Source organism: Orbicella franksi, chromosome 15, assembly GCF_964199315.1.
Source record: "Orbicella franksi chromosome 15, jaOrbFran1.1, whole genome shotgun sequence".
Taxonomy (NCBI): Eukaryota; Metazoa; Cnidaria; class Anthozoa; order Scleractinia; family Merulinidae; genus Orbicella; species Orbicella franksi.
Window position 1 is genome coordinate 17,321,263 of NC_138159.1, and position 26,420 is coordinate 17,347,682.

General features: G+C 40.2%; 3 protein-coding genes across 3 annotated transcripts; 1 reads left to right on the forward strand and 2 right to left on the reverse strand.

Annotated features, from left to right (window-relative positions):
• Positions 1-51: 51 nt before the first annotated feature.
• On the forward strand, positions 52-17,973 carry LOC145470742 (uncharacterized). Its single transcript, XM_081454568.1, has 19 exons — positions 52-384; positions 2,051-2,114; positions 3,157-3,231; positions 3,811-3,860; positions 3,940-4,002; positions 4,513-4,566; positions 4,909-4,979; positions 5,405-5,444; positions 6,134-6,293; positions 6,654-6,715; positions 7,296-7,470; positions 8,032-8,229; positions 8,389-8,619; positions 10,026-10,158; positions 10,884-11,087; positions 11,606-11,657; positions 12,078-12,307; positions 13,651-14,693; positions 15,477-17,973. Exons 1-19 carry the CDS (start codon positions 367-369, stop codon positions 15,509-15,511), a joined length of 2,958 nt encoding a protein of 985 aa, XP_081310694.1. The 5' UTR covers positions 52-366; the 3' UTR covers positions 15,512-17,973.
• Positions 17,974-18,495: 522 nt separating this feature from the next.
• On the reverse strand, positions 18,496-20,613 carry LOC145470332 (uncharacterized). The gene has a single exon (XM_081454173.1). It carries the CDS (start codon positions 20,232-20,234, stop codon positions 18,954-18,956), a length of 1,281 nt encoding a protein of 426 aa, XP_081310299.1. The 5' UTR covers positions 20,235-20,613; the 3' UTR covers positions 18,496-18,953.
• A 1,833-nt stretch (positions 20,614-22,446) lies between these two features.
• Positions 22,447-24,726, reverse strand: LOC145470166 (uncharacterized). The gene has a single exon (XM_081453998.1). It carries the CDS (start codon positions 24,521-24,523, stop codon positions 23,582-23,584), a length of 942 nt encoding a protein of 313 aa, XP_081310124.1. The 5' UTR covers positions 24,524-24,726; the 3' UTR covers positions 22,447-23,581.
• Positions 24,727-26,420: the final 1,694 nt, after the last annotated feature.

Sequence of the window (26,420 nt, forward strand, 5' to 3'; positions counted from 1 at the left end):
CGGATGTTGGAGAATTGTCGTACCCATACTCCCCGGGCTACTGCCTGATGATTTTCTTCTGTCAACAATATACACTATCTACCACTGGTGTACGATTAAAACCTCTCAGAAAGCTGTTTACAACGAAATTTGTCATCTATACGAATCCATAAATATTTCACGGACTTATTATGGTGTTTTCCTTGACGTCTTTGTTGCCATGGCGTGAAATCTGGTCGCAATTAATACTAATTTCGTAGTCTTGTTTGACCTTGGTACAACAACAAGATGCTGTTAACGATATGTTCTGTCCGTGCTCTCTTCGGCGAGCGGTAAATTGTGTATAGAGGAAAAGAATATACCCGTGGATTAATTGAAACAACAGCAATGACTTCAAGTGAAAGTGTGAGTATGATAATGAACAGCATTTTGATGCTTTTGCGAGTGATAACTTGTTCATTTCACGACGTGTCAGTTACGGTGCGTGAAATGTTGGGATATTGTAGTGCTGAGTTTCATGTGCTTGTTGTCGTGAATCACATGTGAATAAACTGTTGATTCCAATTATATCTTCACTGAGCGAGGATCTCAACTGAAGCAGAGAATTCTGAATGAAAACGACTGTCCAAATGAATCAACAGCCAGATTTTAAGCATGATTTTTTTAAACATTTGTAGCAAGCTTAATTAAGCTTATGTTGTGAGTAAGCTTAATTTCCATATCCGATCTGGATTTGTTCGATTTTTTTTCTCCAAAGACTGAATGTTTCGAAAATTACTCCGACCCGTAGAAAATTAGACATATATATTTTTTTAAGTTCTGTGTTTAATTTTAAACATGACTAACATATTCATGGTGACATTCTTTATATTGGCATGTCTGTGCTGGTAACAAAGTGTTCAGTTTAAAATTCATAAAATTCTCCTCCTCTCGGTAGAATTTGCCATAAAATCAAACATTTACACAAGATGTTCTGCATTAAATTTAGTATTTCAATACTGCCTTCAGTACCAAACCAGAAAATTTGCTATACAATGCATCACATGCCAAAAAAATTATTGTAGTCAATATATGGTTTGAAACAGAGTACATTTAATTTCCTCTCAGTCTTTTAGTGATTCGTATTTAAATCTACTTGTCAATATGGGTACATCTGGTTTCTTTGTGTTTACCTGCTTCTTTTTCAAAGTTTATTGTGTTTGCATGACATTGATTGTCTTCATCAAAATAATACTCAATTTGACACCCTTGTACATTAATGAAAATTCATATACTGTGTGACTCAAAAAGGTTTTGGGCTCTAATTTTTGCAATATCTGTATTTTCGTTTAGTTATCCTCCAAAAAAGTCTCATAAGAGAATATTTATGAACAAAAAAAACTACAAAATTTACTCCACTTGCCTAAAGACACAAACAATAACTATGAGCCTGAAATTGACTGCAGCATTTGTGATAAAGCGCACAAGGATTTACAGACATGTGTCATCCAAATATTCACAATAAAAGTAGATCAGTTACAATGTACAGCTCCAGAAAATATTCATACCCACCCCAAGGAAGGTTCACTGAAATTGCAAGGGGGGAAGCCAAAATTTATAAAGGAAAGTATAAAGCTAAACCAAAAATACCCAGGGAGGTGAGAAGGGGGGGAGGGGGGGGGGGGTTCAAACTAGAAAATGACTAAAGTTATTTGGTGATGTGAGCCCCAAATCAGACAACACAACACTGTGCTTTAATTCTATGCTACAATAATTTTACATGGCTTGCTGGACCCAGTCTTTTCAAATCCCTAAAATTACATGTAGGTTCTGCGAAAGACAAAATATCACTAAATTATCCATAAAAAAAGTCATCAATCCTTAAAATTTAGTGCTTCACAGAAGATGATGCCATACTAATTTGATTATTTTGAATAGTTGATACACAATCAGTCAGTGAGATAAAAAGATCTGAAAAATATGTCTGTACACAGCATATTGTTTTTTCTGCAAACTCATCTGACCAATAACTGTTTTTAGTACATTTAAAACAGTGCTGTTGATCATCATTTGGTTTTAAAAATTGTTTCAGGATGAAGAAAACAGTTCATGGGAAAACCTTGAGGATCATTTGGAATCTGGTTCCTCACAAAATGGTAAATATACTTAGCTTAGCTTGCCTGTTGACTCAACCCTATTTACCAAACAATACTAAGAGGTAATGAATGGTAAATGTGAGACTTTGCAAGAAGGAGAGACTTAAGCATTTTCCTTTGTGAGCCCGAGACATTTTGACTTCTTCAATTGTGAGAGTCTAAGACTTCAAAGTGTTTTAAGTGTGAGCTTGAGACATTCTGGTTCTAAGATGTTAAAATGTCATTTATTGATTTAAGCTTACAAATATAGAAAAGCAAACAAATCAGTACAGCAAGACTTTCTTAGCCTGTGAGACAGCTTTGTGAAAAAAACGATACTGCAAGACACACATAACTGCATAAAAAATGAGACTGCAAGACTCATGAAATTCAACAAAAATTTTGTGAGACACATCGTTTATGAATGACCATTTACCACCCCTTAGGGAGTTAGAACAATTTTTTAGAGGAACACTCAAATGAAACAAAGGGCTGTTTTGTCGAAAAAATTGATCATTAATTTTGGTGTGTTATTAGTAACAATTCTTTTTACCTTTGAGTTAGAACATATACATATGCTTTGTTAGAGAAAGGAAGCAGACTGTGCCATTTATTTTCCTTTAGTTTAGTGTAAGGTTTGGCAGCTGCAGGTAAAATAAAAGTGAGAGCCAAGCTAGGTTTAGCTTGCAATAAAAAAGCCTATCATTTGGGACAATCAGATACTCTCTTCTTTCCCGTTTTTGTAGGTGATTCCATTGAATAACATTTGTTCATCGTTGAACGTGATTTCTTGCATTATTAACATGCACTTGAGTGTGTGCTAATATTTAAATGAGCTGGGTACCCACACTATGTAAGGCAAAATATTAAATGGCATACATGATCTTACATTGTAAGCTATTTTGGCTGAGAACAAATTGAAATCATGAAGCAACTTAAATTTACTTCATGTGCACATAAACAGCATTGCCTCAATGCATGTTCATAAAAGTTATATCATAGAGCAGAATTTGGAATGAAAAAAGATCAATTACATGTACTTTTAATTTTAATTTGATTCTAGGTGTTTTACCAACTCCTTTACATGCTGCTGCTGTGAATGGAAACAAACCACTTCTTCAAAGATTGTTACATGAAGGTAATACTTATTTTTATATGTGCAAATAATTTTAATGAACGTCAAAAAAAAAACTACAGGAGAGTGCTGATCATGCTTTGAATGGCTTAATTGCCAGCATGGTTATTTTCAGTTGGCAAACCTGAGGATAACGATGATTTGGTGTGGTACTATATAAGTGTTATCTTCTACTGGCTGAGTAAAAGGAAAATCTTTTTCTCACACTCACGCTGGGGCCTGGAGCTAATAAAAGGTCATGTGATTTGTAAGGCAGGCAGTTGTTCTTGTTACTTTCAGCCATAGTCTGACTTCCCCACCCACCCACCCCTCAGAACTTTTAGTCTTTTTCAGCACTTCTTTAGAGATTGTGCTGTATGATTGTGCATTAGTTCTTGACTGTCTTTTTCACTTGTGACTGTGTATGCGTTATGGAGTTGTTTTGTGATTAAAGTTTAGACTTGCTGTGGTCAGCTTGACATGACTCATAGTGGTGTGTAAGAATTATAATGATTTTGTAGTATGTTTGATGGTACATGCAGTGCCAGTGATGATGTTATTGTAAGCTAACAACAGATTCTCTTTCTTTCCGTGACATCGTAGATGAGATAGGCCTGGTAAACAGAGGAGATCAGTTTGGTCGCACTCCATTGGTAAGAGTCCTAGGCTTCAAACTCCTCAGTTGTAATTGATTAATTGGAGTTGCTGATTGTCTTTTGTCTTTTGTCTCAGGTATACAGTGTTTTAGGAGACAGACTTGACTGTGCAGAGCTTCTGCTGAAAGCTGGAGCCAATGTAAGATTATAGAGAACTGTCTTGATTTAATTACATTCTTCCAGAGTAGGAAATTACTTAGACTAGGAGTAGACACTCGTTCGCTTTGTCTGTAAGCTTCAAGTTGAAAAATGTGTGATAAGAAAAATGGCTGTGCAAATCCTGGGGGCGAAAAGCATGTTTTTTCAATTTTTTTTTTTTTTTGCATCATGCTCAACGGACTTAGCAAAAGAGGGACTAATTGTAGTCTAGATATTATTCCCAGGTGTGATCACAAATCTGAAATATCACCGTAACATGAAAGTGATATTAGCAAAAAAACAGTGGTTAAAGCCCCCATTAATCACTGTAAGTGAGTTTAACACCCCTCATGTCTTACCTTGTGTACTTCTGTGTACCTGTAGCTGTATAAAATTATAAACTACAAATGAAATTAAATAATTTCTTATAATAATGAGTGGATAACTTCACGTAGTCGTAATAATTTATTATCAGGTATATTAAATTATAATAATTTATTATGTGAAACAGGTCAGTGCTTGTGATGTGGATGGTAGGACTCCTCTCCACTGGGCAACATATCAGGTATGAGATAAGTCGTGGTATTATTTTGTTTATTGTAAGTTGTAATTATCAAACCTTGGGTTTGACGCATTTGTCAGTACTGGGTATTTTGTTATGTGTTGCCTCAGAATTACTGTATTCCACCCCTCCCATGGAAGGTTTTTTTGGGGGGGGGCAGGGGTATGAACTCCGCTCCACCCCTCTGGAAATTGCAGTTTAACTTACCAACTCCCCCATCTTTGGAATTAGCATTGACCTTCTGTAACTGTTGGGTGTGTAACCGGATATTTTCTGGTGTTGCACAATAATACTGTAAATAAAATACCTGACACGATTTTGTTCTACTGTTGTTTGCTTACTCAGGGAAACCTAAAATGTGTGAAACTGCTGTTAGCAAAAGGAGCAAACTGGAAGGCAAAGGATAACAAAGGCAGGTATGTGTCATACTCGGAAAACTAAATTTGACAATGTGTTAGTAATGTTTTGATTCCTAACATTGAAACTTTTACAAGGCACACACTGATTGGATGTGACAAGTGGTTTTGTATAAGGCTTTTAAACTCAATGGGATGGGTTTGGAAGCAAATCCAGAAAAAAAAAATTATTAGTGAGAGATATACATTGGAGTAATATCAAGATGCAAACACTCACGTATCTTCTTTACATATGTTCGAAAATAAGATAGAAGTGACAATTCAGCGTGGCTTGTGAAAAAAGATCTTGTGTTCATTATGAATGTTTGTTACAAGTTTATTGTAAACATGCTGCCATGTCTTTGTTTCTTTTCTATGAATTCTTTCTTGCAGTAAAACATTTGTTGTGAATGACTTGTTTAACTATAAACATGCTTATTTTTCAGAACCCCTCTTCACTTTGCCACAAGCCATCAGTCCTCTAAGGTTTGTTTAGCTGTCCTTTTATTGATTGTTTTCTTGCTGGCTGACAGGCTTGGGCCATGGGTGTTCACATTTTCCTCTCTACATGTGAATTCCAATTTACACTGGGATTTCAGGGCAAGACTGTGCCTTTCAGTTGCCAACAAACTCTGAAGTTCAGAAGTCAACTAAGTGACATTTGCAAAATACACTTCTGTCAGTCATGATATCATTGCAAACGTCACAAATAACAAAAGCATTCACTTTTGTGAGTTCAAGAGGTCATATTTTGGGTTATGATTAATGGATTGCAATCCATTTTGTTTGTTCATTTTTTTTCCTGTTGCCAATAGGCCTTTTCTGTGTTGCCTTTTTCCTCTGTGTCTAGTAAACAAGTCTTCATGTGAAACCACTGATATGAAACTATGCTTCACTTGTATGTTCATTCTCATGTAGATAAATCTCATTTTCATTTGAAAGGTTTTGTTTGAGAACTCGCTTTAAAACAGAGGCACAAGGCACAAGCTTAACAAAGAGTTTATTTATTTAGTGGTGGTATTTTTTTTTATCAGGGGGGGGGCTTTAAAACAGTATACGGTCAAACCTTTTGCTCGTTGTTGATGAAGTGCAAGTAATTTGATGCCCTTTAATTACCACAAGCGAGTCATGAATGACACTGATAGCAACACCTTTTGTTCCATTTGGTATTACAGTGCTTGAGTATGTTATTAAAGCGAGTGCCCAAAGGTGAAGCCGATGAGCGTGATAATGACCAGATGACCCCCCTGCACTGGAGTGCGTCATATGGAAATGCTGAGCATATCAAGTTATTGCTGAAAGCTGTTAGCGCTGTCACACTAATTGACAAGCAAAGTATGTAGAGTTTTACATGTACTTTTATGAGTCCTCTTATCTGATGGGTTAGGGTACTTACAGGTGAAGTGATAACCGTAAGATGTGAATAAGGTCAAATCATCAGAGCCAAATACGAGGCTAAAACCTGTCCCCAAAAAGTCCAATAGCCACTTGTGACTCACATGCATACATTTGCCCGCGCTTCGCGTCAGATAAACGTAATTGCCTGGAGTTTTGATTGGTTCAGTGGGTTGTCTACATCCTTTGTGATTGGCTAGAGTGATTACGAGGATTTGGTTGTACAATACTCAGTTGAAAGCCTCTCTATGCTAAAAAAGTTTTGACTTACACCTGTCTTGTACTAACTTCTATTACCAGAGAGAACGCCCCTGCACTGGGCAGTTACGAATCCAGATCCAGGCGTTGTGAAACTAATTTTGGTAAATCAATTTCTTGTTTATGCATTGTACTTTTTTTACAATACTTCAAAACCGAGTTCAGGTACATTTATCTTTCACTGCTCTCTTAATCACGATGAATTGGGATAAAAGTCACAATGTAACATCCCTTTAGAAGACTTAGAAGTACCACCCGCTTGTTTCCATTTCAGTGGTGATACTGTAGGGCCAAACGTTAAAGTTAGAACCACCTTGTACACCTTGTACCACATGAAAGTACTGCTCAATAGCTTTCATATGAATGGTCACACACTAGGGTTTCAGCCACAGACTTAAAAGTTAGAACCACCTTGCACAGCATAATAAACAGTACCACGTGAAAGTACTGCTCAATAGCTTTCATTTGAATGGTCACACACTAGGGTTTCATCCACAGACTTAAAAGTTAGAACTTGTACAGCATAATAAACATGCAGTACCACATGAAAGTACTGCTCAATAGCTTTCATTTGAATGGTCACGCACTAGGGTTTCATACACAGACTTAAAAGCTAGAACCACCTTGTTCAACATTAAATACAGTGTCAAATGAAAACACTACTGTTGATTTTGTATTTTCAAGGACGCAAACTCTGATATAATCAACGAACCAGACAGTGAAGGAAGAACTGCCCTGCATCTTGCTGTAGCTCATCAGAATGAAGCCGCCGTCAAAGTGTTGCTTTCTCTTGACAAGTGCAAAGTGTCAGCACAAGATAACATGAACCGTTCTCCTCTCCACTGGGCTGCAGTTTTAGGTTTGTTAAATTTTAAACTTCGAAGTATAATTGGAAAAACCATTATTTTGGCATTCTACAAGACGGTGTGCACCTTCGTCTTTGGGCTCGCCACATCATCCCAAAGAGCGTGTGCCTCGTAAGACCCCGTCTACACTACGTCGGAGAAATTTGAAAACGGCGGTTTCACTCTGAAAACACAACAAATGTCTTCCGTCCGCACTGCGCCGGAGGAATTTGAAAACGCAACAATCACCAGGTATAAAATTACCTTTACACTGAAGGACACCTGAAAATGATAATTTCTGAGGTAGAAAAAACACCAAAGAGATAATGGTATGCCATAAAGGATCAAGGATGGTTCAGGATGCAGAAGATTGTTGCGGATTACAAACGACGAACTTGAAAAATTTAGTCTTCATTGACCACGTAACTGCCGGACTGACAGCGTTATTTTAACTTTCGTATCTTTTCTAAGGGACTTTCAATCTTGGCGAATCGTTATCTGCGAATCGTATTTCGGGCGAAGCAGTCTCAATAAATCCCTGTTAATTTATGTTCTCTTAAATTTGTGTTCTGCAGGTAACCCTCAGTTAGTGAAAATGCTGCTTGAAAAGAATGCTGACTTCACTGCGGCCGACGGCAATGGAGCGACAGCTCTGCATTACGTCGCACAAAGCAACTTTAGTGAAACAGTCGCTGTGTTCCTGTCTTTCGACAAAATTAAAGATATTCCCGATAAAGATGGGAGAACTGCTCTCATGTGGGCTGCTGGAAAAGGTTGGCGCAAACGTTCAACAAGTTGTTTTAGTTAGAAATGCTTCGGATTTCGTTAGAGAAGACGCTAGCTACTTCTGGTATAATTTCCTTTATAAACTTCCGGTATAACTACGGTCTCTCCTTAGTGGTCAATAATGGTTTATCGTTAAATTTCACCAGGAAGTGAAAATGCGCTGAAGACGATGCTGGAGCGCAACCTTGATGTACACGCTACGGACAAAACAGGGGGAACCGCCCTACATTCTGCAGCTTACTCTGGTCACGTGAACTGTGTGAAGCTGCTGATTCAATTCGGAGCCTGCGTTGATGCACTGGACATGCTTGAGCACACACCAATCTACCGCGCATGCGAGATGGGACACACTGAAGTCGTCAACAGTTTGATTCTGAGTAAGTCGAGTTTCATGACCTGAATAAAACCAGAACGACATTTGGCTTGATTTCATGTTCTTACTTGCGTTTAACCGCACGTTGTCGAGCGTCCTCCCATAGATTTTAAATCTACTCAAATCCTTCCATGGAGGGTTAACAGGTGTTGAAGAAACATTTTTTCTAAACTGGTATCCCCCAACTTGTTTCGACCATGAATATCGTTTATTCCAACCAGTTCTGTTGCATACTGTTAAATTCCGAGAGTACGTTCTCTCGCCAGTAAGCCTCCTAAAGCTTGGATGCAAAAGCCGTGAGATAATTCCTTCTTTCCCTCTTCTTCGCCCCCTGAAAATAAGCGACCTCCCTTCCGAATATAAGTCTATGGACTCGTATGAAGATTTAGCTCTTGCTTTAAAAGGAAATGTAACTGTTCCAAATATTGTATGGCTCAGTGGTTTGCAATGTCACGCCATCAAAAATAAAAGTCGTAACCATTCAATAAATTAAGTCAAGAAGCTGAGATATGAAAGATGATTGATATATAAATAATCTCACCAAGTTTTAAGTCTGTACGGTTTTCCATCCGCGCGTTATTCGGAGAAGTGTTTCACTCGAAGTTATAGAGCTTTGTATGGTGTCGCCATGTTTGTGTCCCTCCGAGGGACACAAACATCTGTCATTGAGTTTTGCCATTGAAACGAAACGTTATTACTCTAGAGCTCCGATACATTGAAATTAATACTTTGCCTAGCGCAAGAACTGTTTAGTTAGTAAAAACTTGAGCAATAACTCATCTTTTGACTTACTCGACAGCCTTATCGAGCCGCCATTTTAATGTCACGCAACGCATAAACTTGGAAATTCCGACGTGCTCCATTACATAATGAGGAACCCTGTCGGGCTTAAACGTCGCAAAACGTCAAATTATTAGAGGGTCTTGCGTCTGATGAAACTAAAACTTCACAAGGATTGGTAATTTCTTATTTTGGAAATTGATGACCTCACATGAAAACCGGCAAGTGTAATGTAGTCGTTAGAGTATGCTCAGAGACGTGTTACGACTGAAGAATTTCAAAGAGTTTTACCGTGCGGTGCTCTGTTAGCTTATGCAGCAATTTTTTCTGCATTTTTGGCCGCGTGAAACGTTTTGTTCGTTAAAAATGCGGAAATGCTTCCAATCCTACCCACGCTAGTATCCTGTATGCAGCTTAAATTCTTCGAAAGCAAACTTCCTCCCAATGACAAGCTCCCCCCCCCCCCCACCCTCCAATCATGGTTATCTTCCCCCGCAAATATACCCACGACCCACCCACCCACCATCTCTTGAACAAAAGACTTTTAACCGGAATTCATAGGTATCTATCTTAATCTTTCTTCTATGACTATCTGTAGAATAACCTTAACAAGTGAATCTTTTGTTGCAGATGGTGCCACTGTGAACTTAGAAGACCAAGATGGCCGAACACTGCTTCACTGGGCAGCTCTTGGAGGTCATGCTCCTATCTGTGTCGCTTTGATAGAGCAGGGCTTGGCAGTGGACAGCAAGGACTCTCTGGGGTGAGTAATTCTGTCTTCTGCCCTCCCCCCACGGAACAAATGATCTCCTATCCATACATAACTCAGTCATGGCGATGCTTATGATTCATGCCTCGTCCTCACTACGTAGGAGAAATTTGAAAACACAGCTTTGTTTCTATGGTTAGTCCTACCGTCCACACTAATCCGTCACGAAAACCGAGCTTTTCGAAAGCACCCTTTAAACTGGAGGAATTTGAAAACGCCGGCTTTTAGTTTTCGTGTGGACGGAAAACATTTTGAAAACGGAGCTTTTTGAAAACGATAGCGTTGCAATAAATCATGTGATTTCCCTGACCAAATTTTCCTCAAACACAAATCCAAGATTGCCGGTGGTTGTTGCGTTTTCACATTTCTCCGCCGTAATGTGGACGGAAGACATTTGATGCGTTTACAGAGTGAAAACGCTGTTTTCAAATTTCTCCAGAGTAGTGTGGACCGGGCTAACGCGAGTGATTCTGTCGCGCTTGGTCGCAGTAGTGTTAACTATTTTGTAACGGAAAGTCACGCTTACGTAGACTAGTCTGTCACGAAAGGTCGCTTTGTTGTAAGCACTTCTGTGTTGAGCAAAAGAAACCTGGCCAGGCTAGTACCCAGACTTCCAACAGTTGGGCAGGGCTAGTACCCAGACTCCCATCAACTGACCATGGCGTGTCTCAGGTAACGCTTGATGTATTGTTTATTTTTTTTTCTTTGCTCGTTTGTAGCCGTACGCCACTGCAGTGCGCTGCTCATGGTGGGTTTGTCAAGTTCATGACGGTGTTGATTGAACATGGCGCGGAGATGGATCATCAAGACAAGGACGGTATCACCGCGCTGCACTGGAGCTGTGCATCCGGGCATTTGGAGGCTGTGAAGCTGTTGATAAGGAACAGAGCCTTCCCTAACTTTACCGAATTGGACACTGATAGGTAGGTTTAGAGCGGTTATCAGTTGCGTGTTGAAAGTTAACAGGTAATTACTTTGGTTTTGGTTTAAATTGGCGGAGTAATCTAATTGGTAAGTGTTTGGTTTGGTTTTGGTCTTACGACACTCAATTTAAAACCGTTCTAAGGGCTGCAAGTAAACGTCGGCTAAGTCTTACTTTCGAACTTAGTGGCTCATTAAGCCAGCGCTTATCTCCGGTTTCTGTAGCATGAAGCGACTAGGAGTATTTCTACTCCCCCTGGATGGAATACTGGTCCATTTCAGGGTTACCTCTGCATTAAATTCGTCAGTGCCCAAGTGTCTTGCCCAAGAACACAACATAATGGCCGCCTTGGGCTGGGAACCCAGGTCACCGTGTCTTTTAAAACTTTTGTTCTTGAAATGTAATAGTTTCACTCTGGATTGTGATTTAAGATAACTCTCGGTCTCAGAGACAAAGGGAATAGCGGTGGTGAAACATAATAATAATATAGCGACCTTAGTTGATTCTATTTCATTTCAGACTGACTCCTCTTGATTACGCGATCATTGGTGACCACCAGGACGTTGCCCAGGTAACAGGGAATCTTTCTTCTTTCTTCTTCTTACAAGCATTACCTCCGTATTAGACAACGAAAGTGTATTTTTTTTCAAGATTTCCAGCTTGGGATAATGGAAGAATTATGTACATTACATGAATGTACTGTTCAGTAGCGTTCATTTAAATGGTCACACATTACGATTTACTCGTCAAACGTAGAACCAGTTGGAAGTTAATTAAAACCATCTTGTACAGCAGTAGCATATGAAAGTACTGCTCAATAGCTTTCATTTGAATGATCACACGCTAAGGATTTTTGTCGATGGACTGCTTATGTATTGTGAGTTTTGACTTAAGAAGTAATGGAGCAGTGGCTTGCCAGGAATAACAGAGGAGATGCATACATTTTTTCGGAAAATAATTGTGAGCTCTCTGAATTTGTTTTGACGTCCAGTATATGATCGAACAAGGAGCGCTGACTATTAATGGCATCCAGGACATCGCGGCCACAACCATTCAGAAGTGTTGGCGCGGTTACAACGTGCGCAAGGAATTTGAAGATCGGAAACCGTTGTTAGTAAGACACAACAGAACGTTACATGGGAAAAAACGAGCAAGTGCAGCTGAACAAAAAAGATCTCTGGACTTGCCTGGGATCCAGTCTCCACGCATTGTATCCCCCAGGTAATTTAAATTGTTTGATATAGTTCCACTACGTGTTGTTTTGAGTGTTCCGGTGCGCGTGCCTCTGCGAGGTCTTATACGTGTTCGTGTTCCAGTGCGTTTATCTGTACGTGTTCCAGTGCGATTTCCTGTGCGTGTCCCAGTTTTTCTTTTATTACGTGTTCTTCTGCGTGTTTCAGTGCGAGTTCTTGTATGTGTGTGTGTGTGTGTGTGCGTATTTCAGTGCGAGTTCTTGTGCGTGTGCGTGTTTCAGTGCGAGTTCTTGTGCGTGTGCGTGTTTCAGTGCGTGGTCTGGTGCGTGTCTGGTGCGTGTTCCAGTGCGAGTTCTTGTGCGTGTGCGTGTTTCAGTGCGAGTTCTTGTGCGTGTCCCAGTGGGTGTTTCAGTGCGTGGTCTGGTGCGTGTCTGGTGCGTGTTTCAGTGCGAGTTCTTGCGCGTGTCCCAGTACGTGTTTCAGTGCGTGGTCTGGTGCGTGTCTGGTGCGTGTTCCAGTGCGAGTTCTTGCACGTGTCCCAGTGGGTGTTTCAGTGTGTGGTGTGGTACGTGTCTGGTGCGTGTTTCAGTGCGAGTTCTTGTGCGCGTCCCAGTGGGTGTTTCAGTGCGTGGTCTGGTGTGTTTCAGTGCGAGTTCTTGCGCATGTCCCAGTGCGTGTTTCAGTGCGTGGTCTGGTGTGTGTCTGGTGCGTGTTTCAGTGCGAGTTCTTGCGCGTGTCCCAGTGGGTGTTTCAGTGCGTGTTATATTGCGCGTGCTTATACAGGATTATGTATCGAGAGGAATGGGGCAAAAAACGTTTAGGAAAGAAAACTGGAGAGAAGACGAGAGATCATCTTTCCATTTATTTTCTCAGTTTCAGCATAGTTAATAGAGGTAAATGGTTAGGAAAACCGGTAAACATCAAAGAAGCAAACAAACAGGCTAAGATTTATGTTGGAAGGTCCTTGACCCTGCATATCTTTGTGTTATGCTCAGAGACTTTATTACATAAGCGCAACGCTTCTGTTGGTTAGTTGTATGAGCAAACATAACCACCTTTGGTACCTTTTGTATCTTGCCAGGTTTTGTGCAGGGTAAACCCCCAAAACAGCAAACAAAAACATACGACAAAGAACTTTGCCAGGTTTCTTAACCATCTCCCTCTATTAACTATGACCTCGGCATTTGTACCCTATTGTTGTGACAATCTCTTTGCAATAATAGATTTCTCGCAGTACAGTTAGTTCAGTTTAGATTTGCGAAGTCGTTGCATGTAAGTGATAGGTAATTAATCACTGATCAGCCAGCTGTGTCATTCCTAGCTACATGCAGGGATTTTGTCAAACCATTGACTCTTTCCATACTTCTATAGCATCAGAGAGGAATCGCATTGTAGCGTTTACGATAGCGGAATAAGCCTTGAGGCCAGCACAACGGACGAAAATCAAGACAAACCGTGTTCAACTTCCAGTGATGAACGAAGGCGTGCGCAAAATGACAGTACTGCTGACGAAATGTTTTTGTCAGGCGACACCGCTCAGGAAAACGCAACAGAAAGACTTGTGGCTAATTTGTTACACAGTTCAAGCGAGGAACAACGTTCTTCTTCGGTAAATTCTTCTCCAAGGCAAGGATCGGAAAATAATTTTCAAAATAACTCGGACTTGATGAGGATTATTTCTTCAGTGTTATTAGAAGAAAACGTGGAACTCGAGGAAGGGTTATTATTTCATGATGATAAAAACTTCCGGAGGTATAGTGACCCAAAGAGGGATTTGCCTGAGAAGGTACCAGCGAACAAATTGCACAGCGTTACTTCGAAATCGGAAGTGGCTCGAAGGGAGCGCGAACGACTTCATTTAATACGCACGAAAGTGAACGCGGCTGTTTTGATTCAACGCTGGTACAGGAAGTGGACTTCGATAAGGCGAGAACATATTGAACGCGATTTGATGTTTTCAGAAGTGAAAAATGAACAGGAGGAACTCAATAGAGAAGTCGCTGCGCTTACAATTCAGCTGGCCTGGAGAAAACACGTGCGACTAAAGATTGAGAAGAATTCCACGAGAACTAAACATCCAAAACCAAAGAAACCGCCACAATCGACTCCTGCGTCGTGTAGACCTAAACAAAATGGCATTCACATTTACGGACGTTCCATTGAAAAAGGTCCGCCGATAGGCTATGCGAATTCTCGCTCCGCAAGCAAACGACGGCCAGGTTACATGAAGTATGAACCTTCGCCAGCCGCTATGTCTTACAACATGGCGATAGATTTGTATCACCCCATGGGATCGAGGCAAGGTAACAGCCGCGCTGCCATGGTAACTGGTAGTGCCAGAGTGAGGCCAGGAAGCATGAAGCGGACTGTGAGTGGATGGAGTCATGATGTTGGGTTTTTGACGAAAATGAATGGTAAGGTATAGTAGCTTGTTTGTCGGAAATGAAAGTTAGCCTGGCAAACGTTGAGACTAAATATGGCATAAATACGAGAAGAGAATCAATGGTGTATCCTCTTTTACAAAGTGATAAATGTGTAAACATTTTGGAAACGGGGTGGCAGTTTTTGCTACACAGCTATAAAAATGTGTGAGGGGTTAAGCATCACGTTTACGGTAAACGGCGTACGGAAAAATTACCTCTGATTTTGCGGTCTTTTCTTCTAACCATTAAACGTCTCCTACTTTTCAATGCAAATATAATTTTTTTCATTCTACTTTACAAACATCTGAAGACAGACGGCAAAAGTTTACCGCCGTTTGCCGTAAACAGTAAACGTCGTACTTTAACCTCTCGTAATGTTGTAATTTTGTTAGCTACGTCACGGTTTGCGCATTTCAAAAAGTTTAGCCTAAATCTTTCAAGTTCGTCGCTTGTAATCCGCGTTGATCTTCTCCATCCTTCACCATGCTTGTTCCTTTATGGTTTATTACTATCTCTTTGGTGTTCTTCCATATTAGTAAACTTTTATTTTCAGGTTTCTGTCAATTTCAAGGTAATTTTTTACTCAGCCAAAATACCTCAAAATACCGTGACTGAGCTCCTTTAACGCCTCGCTGAATGTTAAGTAGGTTTCAACCTCATTTCTTTCAAACTTCGCATGATAGCTGAATTGAATATGCTTTGGTTGGTTGTTTCTCTGGTGAATTTTAATATCTTGACGCATCAGGTGATAAATATAGCGATTATCTTTTCCAGGTCAGAGGACAGGAACCAGGAACCCCAGAACTTAGAAAGTTATCGTTGCAAATGCTGTTCGGTCACCGCTATTGTTTTCCTGTTTCACCTGGCTCACTGTTCAATGTACTGTAGGAGTTCGCCTTCGTGCTTGCGTTCTCATTTTGCCGATTATTATCAAAGCGACTGTTATTTTCTCGATATCGGTTTCAGCTATGACGGAGGACTTTTTTTAAAAAAACAACAACAACAAGATTGTTACATCAGTAAATTAATAGTTTTACGGTCAATCCCTAGCAAAATAAATGCCAAGGTCGTCATGACGTTGTCATTGACGTGTTTGTATGTTTGGTTTTATTCAACTTTCCCAAACTGGACCACACGGAAAAAAAGTAATGTAAAGGTTCATCAAAATAAACCATTGAATGACGTTAGTTGATTCTTGTCGTCTCTGTGTACGCATGCGCGTCTTAAGACGCCCTCGGGTCGCTTTGTGTCTTTGATTTTCCCGCACGCAATGGCCAATTTCCTCTGAGACACGCTTGCACGGAATCACGGTAGTTGTATTCATCAAAACAATATCCAGTCCAAGATGATGAATAAAACTACCATGATTTCCTGCAGTCGTGTCGTATAGAGGGAGTTCAGTGATAGCCTTCTAGGAGCATTTTGGTGTATCTGCGCTAAAGAGAAAATTTCAATTTGAACGTTAAGCCATCTCCACAGACATTGTGGGGTGGTTTGCTGTTCTGCGCGGCACTTTTGAAAATAAATGACTACGTCCATAATAGGACATTTCCGAATTTAATTTTGCCTCATTTTCATATCAAAAGTCTCAATCGAGGACTCGTTTTGAAAATGAGGCAGACGGCAGCTCGGCAATGACCTGTTGACAGTCTCGATTCTTTCAGTTATTTTTTCTGAGGTGCAAATTACTTTCAGATTGAATGCAATCACAAGATATATATTTGTTCTGTAAGGTAGAAAAACATCAAAGTAGTAATAATAAACAAAATAAACAAGATTGGTTACGAATTAGGAAGATTAAAACGAATTTAGAACGTTTAAAAATTGGCCAACAGACACACTAAAGAGAGGTCGCGATTTCTTATTGTAGCCGAAAAAAATCATGTTAGTCCTATTGATTCAGGTTAAGTTTTAAAGTTTGGCAATTCTTCTCTGTGGATCTCTGTGTCTATATCTTGTGTTAGTTTTATGTTTCGAACGAAAGAGGAGAGTCTGAGAAATGGCTAACGCTCGATACATCTTAATTCTCCTTACAATACCAGTGCATTGTTAAGGAAGCGGTAGTGAGAATGACGAAAAACATCAGCTGGAGGGAAATTGTCTTGGTGTGCCACAAGAATCACAAAACTCTTATTACACTGATTAAAGTGAAGGGGTTACTTGGAGTTGTAAGAAAAAATGTTTTCACGTCAGTGATCGCAACAGTCTATAATTCAAAGAGGGAGAACTCGTAGCTTTTACAACAACTAAAGCAGTCATGAATAAGAAAACCTTGAAAAAGCCTGAAAAATATTAAACTTTGAGGACTTGAAACTAAAATTAAAGGTGTATTTAAAAAGTCATATCGTTACCATGGTAACTTTTATAGTGTCAAGAAAGTGGACGCAACCTGTTCAGTGATGTTTCGGCGTTTGGTTGATGTCATCATTGTAGCAAGAGTTGAATAAAAAGGTAATATTGATGTAATTGAAGCTGAAGTGCTGGAAAATGCCGGAAACTGTAGACAAAAAAATGTTAAATGTTGAATGTGTATAGTGGTCGATGAACTTAGCTACAACTAGCCACCTTAAAAGAGCTCAGTCATGGTTTGCACATTTTGAAAAGTTTAGCCTAAAGTTTTCAAATTCGCCGTTTGCAATCCCTGTCAATCTTCGCCATCCTTGACCATCCTTGTTCCTTTATGGTTTATTATTATCTCTTTGATGTCTTTCTATCTTAGTAAACTATTATTTTCAGGTTTCCTTCCATTTAAAGGAGATTTTGTACGTGGCCAAAAAAAAAGACAAAACACCGTGACTAAGCTCCTTTAATTTCTGTTACTTTTCACTGGCATTTCCTGGCTCATGCATTGACCAGTTTTCATTAAGTAACAGAGCTTTTCCCAACTAGTAACCAGTTTAAAACCAGTCTCTGTAATCAATGAAAATAGACATGAACCATTAAAACAACACTATGCACACGTGTTGACTGTTGTTTATTTTCTAGCGACCTGCACACGTTGAATCAAAGCTAATTGCTGTTATAGCTGTTTTAGTCGACTAACCATCACCAAAATATACCACCTACATCATTTTCCCATTGAAATGCGTTATAAGTGATATTGCGGGCTTTGGTGGTCAAGAGGAGAAAATGAAAACGACATAAGAATACCCTACCGTCTTCTCAAAGATACCGAATTGTTTTACAGAGATTAAATTTAAAAGCGCGTTAAGTTGTAAGTCTTGGAAGAATCTCTTTTTCTTTACAATTTTCTTTGTTGGAAATTCCGAGTTTGGCCGATAAATTTAAACAGCGTGGCTGTGATTTACTTTAAAATTTGGATTGTTTAAGAGATTCCTTTGTATGGAGAACAGAACAGTGTAAATTGCTAATGGTAATTATTGTGATAAGGGAAATCAACAAAGCAAGTCAATGTAAACGGAGCCAACTCTAATTAGCGTACTTTTTTGAGTGTTTCTGGAGGGAAAAGACGAGCATCGAGTAGATGACATTTGCTTTGCACACAAGAGAGAATTACACCTGTTTTGTCGGTTTGAGCCTTTGAATGCAAGGTATAAAGTGCTATTTCGTAGTAAAAAACGTGTGTAAATTTTGCCATTGTTCGTAGCTCGTAATATTTAATTAACAGCTAGCTTGAAATTGGTTCTTATAGAGAACAAGTAGGTGATAGAACCTACACTTGCTTTAGAGATTAACTTTTTAAGAATTTTCAAGTTATTTTCAGGGGAATTGTGTGTTTGGAAAACATTTGACACTTTGCCTGACAAACTTGAACAAAGCTTTGGGGCAGATAGGCTTTTTAGAATTGGTTCAATCATCTAAGCATTGTTCTTTCGACAGCTTAAATAAATACGACAAACAAACAACGCAGGCAAATAAACAACTTACTATAAAGTTTGACACTGACCGCTGTGTATCTTTACAATGACCTTCTTGTTGCAAGTGAAACCTTTAACAAACCTTTGACCTTCGAAATTTTACCTGCTAACTTCTCGTTTTGCCTGGACTTCAATCGCAGAGTCATCGCACAGCTCACTAACTAAAGTAAATAGTAGCAACTCTCTAATTGTGATGTCTTTTATTAGCAAAATTATATTTACTTTACAATCTCAAACTGTTTATCAGCCATATACTTTTTGCCAAGTGCTGTTGACCTTTTGTACAGCTGAATGAGTTCGGTGTTCGCTGAAGAAATTAAGAAACGAACGCTTAGATTTCCGCAACAGCACGAAAAACTATGTTTATCTTATATTACACACAGGTTTCTCTATCGGGGTCGAACACAGGTTCAAACACTTCTTGTTTGCAGTAACGTAGTTTGTTTTTATCTCCGTCGCTATTTGTTACAATCATAGCTCGACCAATTGCTGAGAGCATTCGGTCAGTTTTTACCATGTCCAATACAGTCATGAAGTCGTCCGTTTCAGCGCTTAGATCGGCGCCAGCGTTTATTAAAACCAGTGCGCAACTCACATGTTCGTGAAAAACAGCATCGTGCAGTGGTGTCCAACCTAATACACTCCGAGCGTTTATATTTGCTCCTAGATCGACCAAAAGTTGAAGGCATTCGTAACTACCCTCGATCGCCGCGCGATGGAGCGGTGTGAGACCATTACACCCGACGCGATTAAAATCGACTTTTCTTGACTTAATCAGGTGACACGTTTCGACGAAATCGTCACTCTTGATCGCTACGTCCAACATAATGTCAGCTGGGAATGTAACGCGTCTTCTTAGCGCGGGGCGAGGAAACGTGCTGGTGCTTTTGCTGCTGATATTCCAAGTTGACGATCGCTTGATTGTCCGTTTTGGCGGCGGTTCTGACACGGCGCGGTTTCGGCGCAGCATGAACGGAGAACGGTTCAGCGCGGCAAACTCTTGTTTCGTCAGCGCCGTCGTCGCGCGCCTGTTGAAAGACTCTGGGGAAAGTTCATCGACTGACACGAAACCACTTGAAACGGATTCGTTCGTTTGAACAGACTCCATAGAAGTACTGTCGGATGATTTGTCCATTTCCGAGAAACCAGACTCGCTTTCGCTGCACCTGCTACTGTCAGAAACGTTAGAGAGGCTCGAAAGTCGCGAAACAGCGTCTTTTATTCCAAAAAGGTTTGCGAAGGTTCGTTTGTTCAAGAACTGAGATGAGAGTACTGGAGATTTCTTTCTTGTTGTTTTCACGTCCAATGCCTTTGCGACTGTCTGCCTGGCTTTTTCAGATAATTCTTCAAATTGTAATCTATCTTTAGCTAGTTCAGCTTTGCCTGTCCGTGACATCATTTGAACAAGCATCAAGGTCATTTCATCATCTCGACTGCAGTCTAACGGAATACTCCCGCGAGAGCACACGGAACAGGTATCTGCCCCCCGCTGAAATAACAACTCCGCCAGCAATTTGTCGCCTGTCTCCGAGGCGATATGAAGTGGAGTCCGTCCTTGTTTGTCCTTTGCATTTACGTTCAGACCTCTCTCCAGCAAAATGGACACCAAAATTAAATTGCCCTCTTGACATGCTCTATGTAAGGCCCACATCATGTGACAATCTGTATCAATGACACTATTTATCACCTTAGTCTTTCTTTTCTGTCTGTGTTTTGATCAGCTGTGACGGTTAATAATTCCGTGTACGCCTACAATCTCGCCTGAGGGAACGAAAACTCCAAAGATCATTGACTTTGCGCTCAAATGTATTTGGCTACCATGCGGGTCTAAAGACCTTATATAACCGACCGACCGGTGGATATTTTGTTTGTCAAACAAACACCAAGACTACATTGTTATGGTATTAAAGTATTGACGTAATTCCCTTGAGCAACCACTAATCAGTAGTTCACTTTAAAAGTTCCTGGCGAGATTGCATGCCGCTAAATCAAAGGCTATTGATCACGAAATGTTTGAACGCCGAATTGTTCAAACGTAGCTATCGAACAATCTTGCTTTGTCATTCTTCTCTGAATTTGTTCGCCCACTTGAAATTTGTTCGAGAATAGAGTAGAACTCCACCTTTTTATGAAAAATGAATTAAGAAGTTTGCCTTTCAGTGTACGACGTATTGTGTTAAGAAAGACAAAAGTGTACAGACAATTTCTTTTTTCATCTTCTTTCGTAAATGAACATTAACTGCTCAAGGTGACGCCAAAAGACAGACTTGTACGAAATTCTTGCGTCCAAATTGCATTAAAATTGCGAAACAAATGAGAAAAAGGTACATGTTATACATAATCGCCACTTTCATGCAAATTTGTTAAATCTTTTAAAGAAAACTTTTGTTCAACTCCACAACATGGTCATTGTAAGTTTTGTTTTAACTTGCCGACTTTCTTTCAGAGAAAACCGTGGCTTTTAAAATACTCCTTCGACATCTCTTTGAGGTTTCCGCTGTTTTCAAATCAACAGCTTTACTTGAATGAATGGCCTTCGAATCTTCCCGCGTTAACTAGTGCCATTTCCTTTCCAACCGCCTTTTCGCCCCCCTGTTCCTTTTTCAGTGCGTTTTCTTTTCACAGATATCGCCGCCTATTCTCTGGAGTCGAGATGGCGAGCTCGTGGGCCTTTTAAGCTCCACCTTTATACAAATCAAGGTACAAAAGTACACAGACGAATTTGTTCACCTTAATTGAGATGATATGTTTTAGATTTAAGCTTGATCGTGCAGTGACAAGTCAAAATTTCAAATCTCATTAAAGCCCAGAAATTTATGTCTGTTTTTGTAATTTTTTTTAAGGCGTCTTTCACTGTAACCCAGTTTCATGAAAAACGTAAACAACTGCAAATGTTATTGTCACTTTTTTTTTCAATTTTGAACCTTTGTGAGTTACATAGTTTTGCAAAGATTATGGTCACTTTTTTTCAATTTTGAACCTTTGTGAATTACATATTTTTCCAAAAACCAATTTACGCGGCATAGGTTCAAAAGACAAGGGTTGACGGGATGCTCTGGAAAATTTGATTGACAGGCCGGGATTCTGGTACCTTTCAGAGAATGCTTCTAAATTTTCTGACAATCACCTCGGCAGCTTTTCTTTTACAAGGGATTCTTCCGTGGGGTGAGGGGTGGGCGGTGGTTGTTGAGGTCCTTCTGATTACACTGACATGCAAATGTTAAAACAAGCTATCTGCTCTAATCATTTCCTGTCGATAATAACATTGTAATGCTGATAAACTTTCCAGGCTTGCGGTTTACTGTTAAGACTTAACGGCCCGGCACACTCTAATACACACTAGCAGACATGTTACAGGGACGTGAAGCAGGGACAAGCCCCTTGGCGTGGACGCAAAGGGGCTTGTGGCAGGAACAGTTCGCAAGCTGGGACACACGAAGCGGATTGAGACGTACAAATGTGTCGTGGTGGGCCGAACAGTTTGCAAGAGTTGCACACGATGCGGCATTGAAAATTGCGGTCATTTTGTCCCTACTTCATGATGCATGATGAATTTCATGCAAAATGTTGCGGGGACAAACTTTTGTCCCCGCAAAAGAACTTTCCGCAAAAACGGGCATGTCACACAAGGAAAACTGTCGCTGCAGAATGTCCACGCCCTAAGTGTGTGCGGAGAGCCGCTGTTAAAGACCGTTTACATTCTGCCTGACGACAACTTCCAAGTTACATAACAACTTATGTCAGTTTTTTGTTCGAATGCACGTGAGCACGCTTGTGTCCTTTGTTCTAGTACCATTAAAGGTATATTAAATATTAATTTGGTTCATTAGCCACTAATTGTTAATTATTTAGCACCCGATTGACAATGTCAAGCTAAGAGACCAGATAAGAAAAATGGCTTTTCAAGTAATTTCCTACTTCTTTAGGAGATTAGCAAGTTGTCTAGACAGCAAGGAAATTCACGATTCATCGTTCATATATGAAACTTTCTTTACTGTCACACAAACAAAGATTTTGCTGTAATTATACGTGCTCAGACCATTTTCGCCCATACGCATTAAGTTTCGCAAGGGTTCGTTAATTACATATCATTGGCCTAACAACAAGAAGACATTTTGTTTAGACGTAACACAAATTTCTTTTATTGTTCTAATCAAACAGACTCCTATAAATCCGTCTTTCTGTACGCCCATTCGCCTTGCATACGGCTCGCTCGCCTGAAATTTGAATCGACCAATCGGGATTCAGCAGGCCGGAAAAACTTTACTGTCCTGACGTCAATGTAAGTTAAAAGGAATAGCATTGAAATCAGGCAAATTTTCTTACTGCAGATAGCATTAAATATTCACGAAAAGGGATTTACAATTCCAAAAGCCATATCAGATTGTAAAAAGTAAAAAATATGAAACATTTTCAGTCTCCAAGCTTCCAATTTGCCGCCAAAAATGGGTCGCCAGCGTCCGGCAGCACAACTCGCTCGCAGTTCGTCGAGTGTCGCGAGATAGGGTAGTAGTTGTGTCATTTTGAACAAAATATGCTGTTCCTCGTCAAAATAAGCCCGGAATTGTCAAGTTAACTATTAGAAGAGGCCAAAGCAACTTTAGCATTGTCTTTATTTTTGTCAGCTTCGAAGAAAAAAGATATTATTCTATCGTTTGGGTAGGACAGCTCAGTTTTGACTGCCGCTCGTACTGCGGGCGCAGCAGCCGTATGCAAGGGCTTAGCGGTAGGCAGAAATTTCCTCACTGTCCCTTGATAACACAGGCTGAGCACCTCAGGTATGGGATGGAGTATGATTTGAAGGGGCGCGCGAGGAAAGAGTAGGCCTCGCGCGTTGTCTGGCGTGTTTCCAAAGTGGCCAAGCTAAAAACATATCTTCAAATTCCCTCAACTTCACGACCGTAAAGAAAGGTAAACGTTGATAGCTTCAAATTGTTCTTAGTATTTTCAGTTACTGCATTCTTAAAATAAGACACCCATTAGGTAGGTATTATCTTGATTTTAAACCAGAGTTTCTTTATCATAATTTGGATTTTGTCCAGTCTTATTCAATGCCATAGATCTGCCTACCACTAAAATCATTTCCTCGTCTTCCGCCATTTCTATTGGTTTAAGGAAGTCCTTTGTCTCTGCCTCCACGTCAGCGCCCGAGATAAGAAGAATAACCGCACAGCGGATATGCCCATGGAACACTGAGTCGTGGAGTGGAGTCCAGCCTTCAAAATCCGTCACGTCCACATTAGCGCCTCGAGAGAGAAGAAAATTGAGACAGCGGTAACTTCCATCGATGGCTGCGCGGTGAAGCAGTGTGATGCCGACTTCATCCGGGGCATTTAGATCCGGGTTCTCACTGTCAATAAGGTCGCTAAGCTCCACGGCGTCATCACGTGATATTGCTGAATGCAAGAGAGACTGATTTGAAAAGGAAACTGCTCGACTGTGAAGTCTCTGGTCTTGCTTGATCCCTTCATCTTTGTTCCAAAATTGCAGTCTTTCTAAAACACTTTGTATTGGCTCCGTCGAAGGCAAATTGATAGGGTAGCCTCGTGCGTTAGAAAATTTGGCCTCTTTCCTGTCTTTAACAGAAGAGAAGACCATAGAACCGCTTCCACTACGAGACCTATTAATGGTGCAGTCTTCAGCTGTACTCTCTAAATTTGCATTTCCAGCGCATTTGCCATCACTCAACACGCGGCCCGAACTGGAACGCAACCTGAGTCGCGAGACCGGAGGACTGTTTCTCGCCATCTTGCCTTTAATTTCCTTCCCTTCGGTTTTGTCCTTTTTAGTCTGAACCAACGAAAACGTGGCTATGTCGCCACCATTTCTTCCTCGGACGAGGAACTGTGGTGTAGGCAGTGATGTAATGCTTTCGTCTTCGCCCAAGCTTCTTGAATCAGCCACTGAATACAGTCGTTTCACTTTGATATGCTCCTTGTCCATTCTACAGTTCACTTCGCAAGTGGAGCGCTAGGCTTGCTCTTTCAGTTTGCCAATGTTCCGATTCAATTAGTTTCCATCTAAGCCCTGGCTTACACTTAAAGAAACTTGGTGGATTAAGCTTGCACAAGGTTTAGCAGTATTACCCAAGATAACGCTTCCTCCAAGCAGACGTTCTAACTTAGCAACGTTTTATCGCTTCGCCTCAGTATACAAACTTTATAAAATCATAAAAGAAAACAACCCAGAAACATAAACGCCGAAGTATTCAATAAAACAATTGTTTATCTTGAGCTGTCCAATGATAGATTGCTTATTGTTCCGTTAATTACATGGCTTTACCCTTAAGCTTTCAACAGTTGACTACTTTTTTTTTGCTATACTCGCCTCACTAAGAACGAGTTCCGAAATCCAAAGTTACGTTTCTCTTCGACACAGAAAGAAGACGTTTTTCTCTGAGGATAATTTCAAACCTGTTTCTTCACAACGGGAACATTTTCGTAAAGGGATTGGTTTAATTACTCTTGAAAATACACTCAGGACCTGGTAACCATAGAATTGTTAATTTTTTGTAATTATTTAGACGCGCATTGTTAGTTATTTGTTTGCTCAATGATCAAACATCGACCTTCAAGTGGGGTCCTCTATTCTCAGGCCGTCAAACAAGAACAGACCAGCTCAATTAATGGATTATCAACGAATCTTTGAGGAAAGAATATAATTTGGAGATCTTACTAGCCACACGAGGGTCGACCTTTCTGATCTTACTTTAAACAATATCAGCCTTTGTTCAATTGTTCAAAAGGAGTGCCCGTGACAAGAAATGACACTTGGAAACTCAATAAAACGCCGATTATTAATGTTCAAGGCACGTATCACAACTTAGCCGACAAACTGGGCAGAAAAGGCCTTTAGTTTAATAAGTCTCTTTTTCGGGTGAATTTTGACACGGACAAGACAATTTCTTTGCAAGTAAACCATACCGATGAAAGATCACATATTTGAACAGCGGAGAACTGAGATGTAAGGACATGAATGCTCGTCGCAGTTGTGAACACAACTAAGGGCCTCTTCATATGAGCCCGGTCGATCCTGGCTGGCTCGGTTTCCGAGATCTCGCCTAGCCACTCTTTTCTTCGTAAAAATTTCGATGTGTGCATATGAGAAGCCGGGCTGGCCCGGTTACCGAGATCTCGATTTTTGCGACCGAGATCTCGGTAACCGGGATGAAAATTTTTCCATATGAACACTCCAGCCCTGGTGACCGGGACGAAACATTAATTTTTGACAAAATAGCTTCGCTTTCGCAACATAGCGGCCAAAATGGCATAATTTCTGTCTTGTATACATGTAACTACACTTCTGAAGTATGCGAATATTTACCTTTATCAGTTAAACTACAAGAGTCCACAAAGCTACAATAGTCGCGAACGATACAAGTTTTATCCCAACATTATGGTTTTGTCCCTTGAATTTCATCTTGGTCGACCGAGGTGAAATTTCCCACATGAACCGGACATCAAAATTCGTCCCGGTAACCGAGCCAGCCCGGTTACCGGGATCATATAAAGAGCCCTTTAGGTAGGAGGAAACGTCCGCATTGAAAATATCAAACTTTAGGAGGGTGAAGAAAAAAACCCAAACCACATCTGGAAAATCGCCGACATTCTTTTTGAGGGTGATGTGTGAGAAAACATTTCCGATGATAGTCGCGCCGCTCCGATAATTCACGAGATAATTTACGCGCGGAGGCAAAGCAGTGTTTCTGGGTATCTCTTTTAATATTACTACGACAATAACTTTTTAGAAAATTTCAAAGATATGATTGTATTCTATAACTATTAAACTTTCAGAAAATGTTTAGGTTGATGAGGTTTTCTTTTAAAGCGCCAGCGTAAGA

What these genes read in the sequence shown, in the direction of transcription:
- LOC145470742 (XM_081454568.1), top strand. An exon ending in AGTTTGGTCGCACTCCATTG is followed by an intron (nt 3,861 to 3,939) that starts GTAAGAGTCCTA and finishes CTTTTGTCTCAG; the next exon opens with GTATACAGTGTTTTAGGAGA. An exon ending in CGTCAACAGTTTGATTCTGA is followed by an intron (nt 8,620 to 10,025) that starts GTAAGTCGAGTT and finishes CTTTTGTTGCAG; the next exon opens with ATGGTGCCACTGTGAACTTA.
- LOC145470332 (XM_081454173.1), bottom strand. Translation starts at nt 20,234, where the DNA reads ATGATGTGGGCCTTACATAGAGCATGTCAAGAGGGCAATTTAATTTTG.
- LOC145470166 (XM_081453998.1), bottom strand. Translation starts at nt 24,523, where the DNA reads ATGGACAAGGAGCATATCAAAGTGAAACGACTGTATTCAGTGGCTGAT.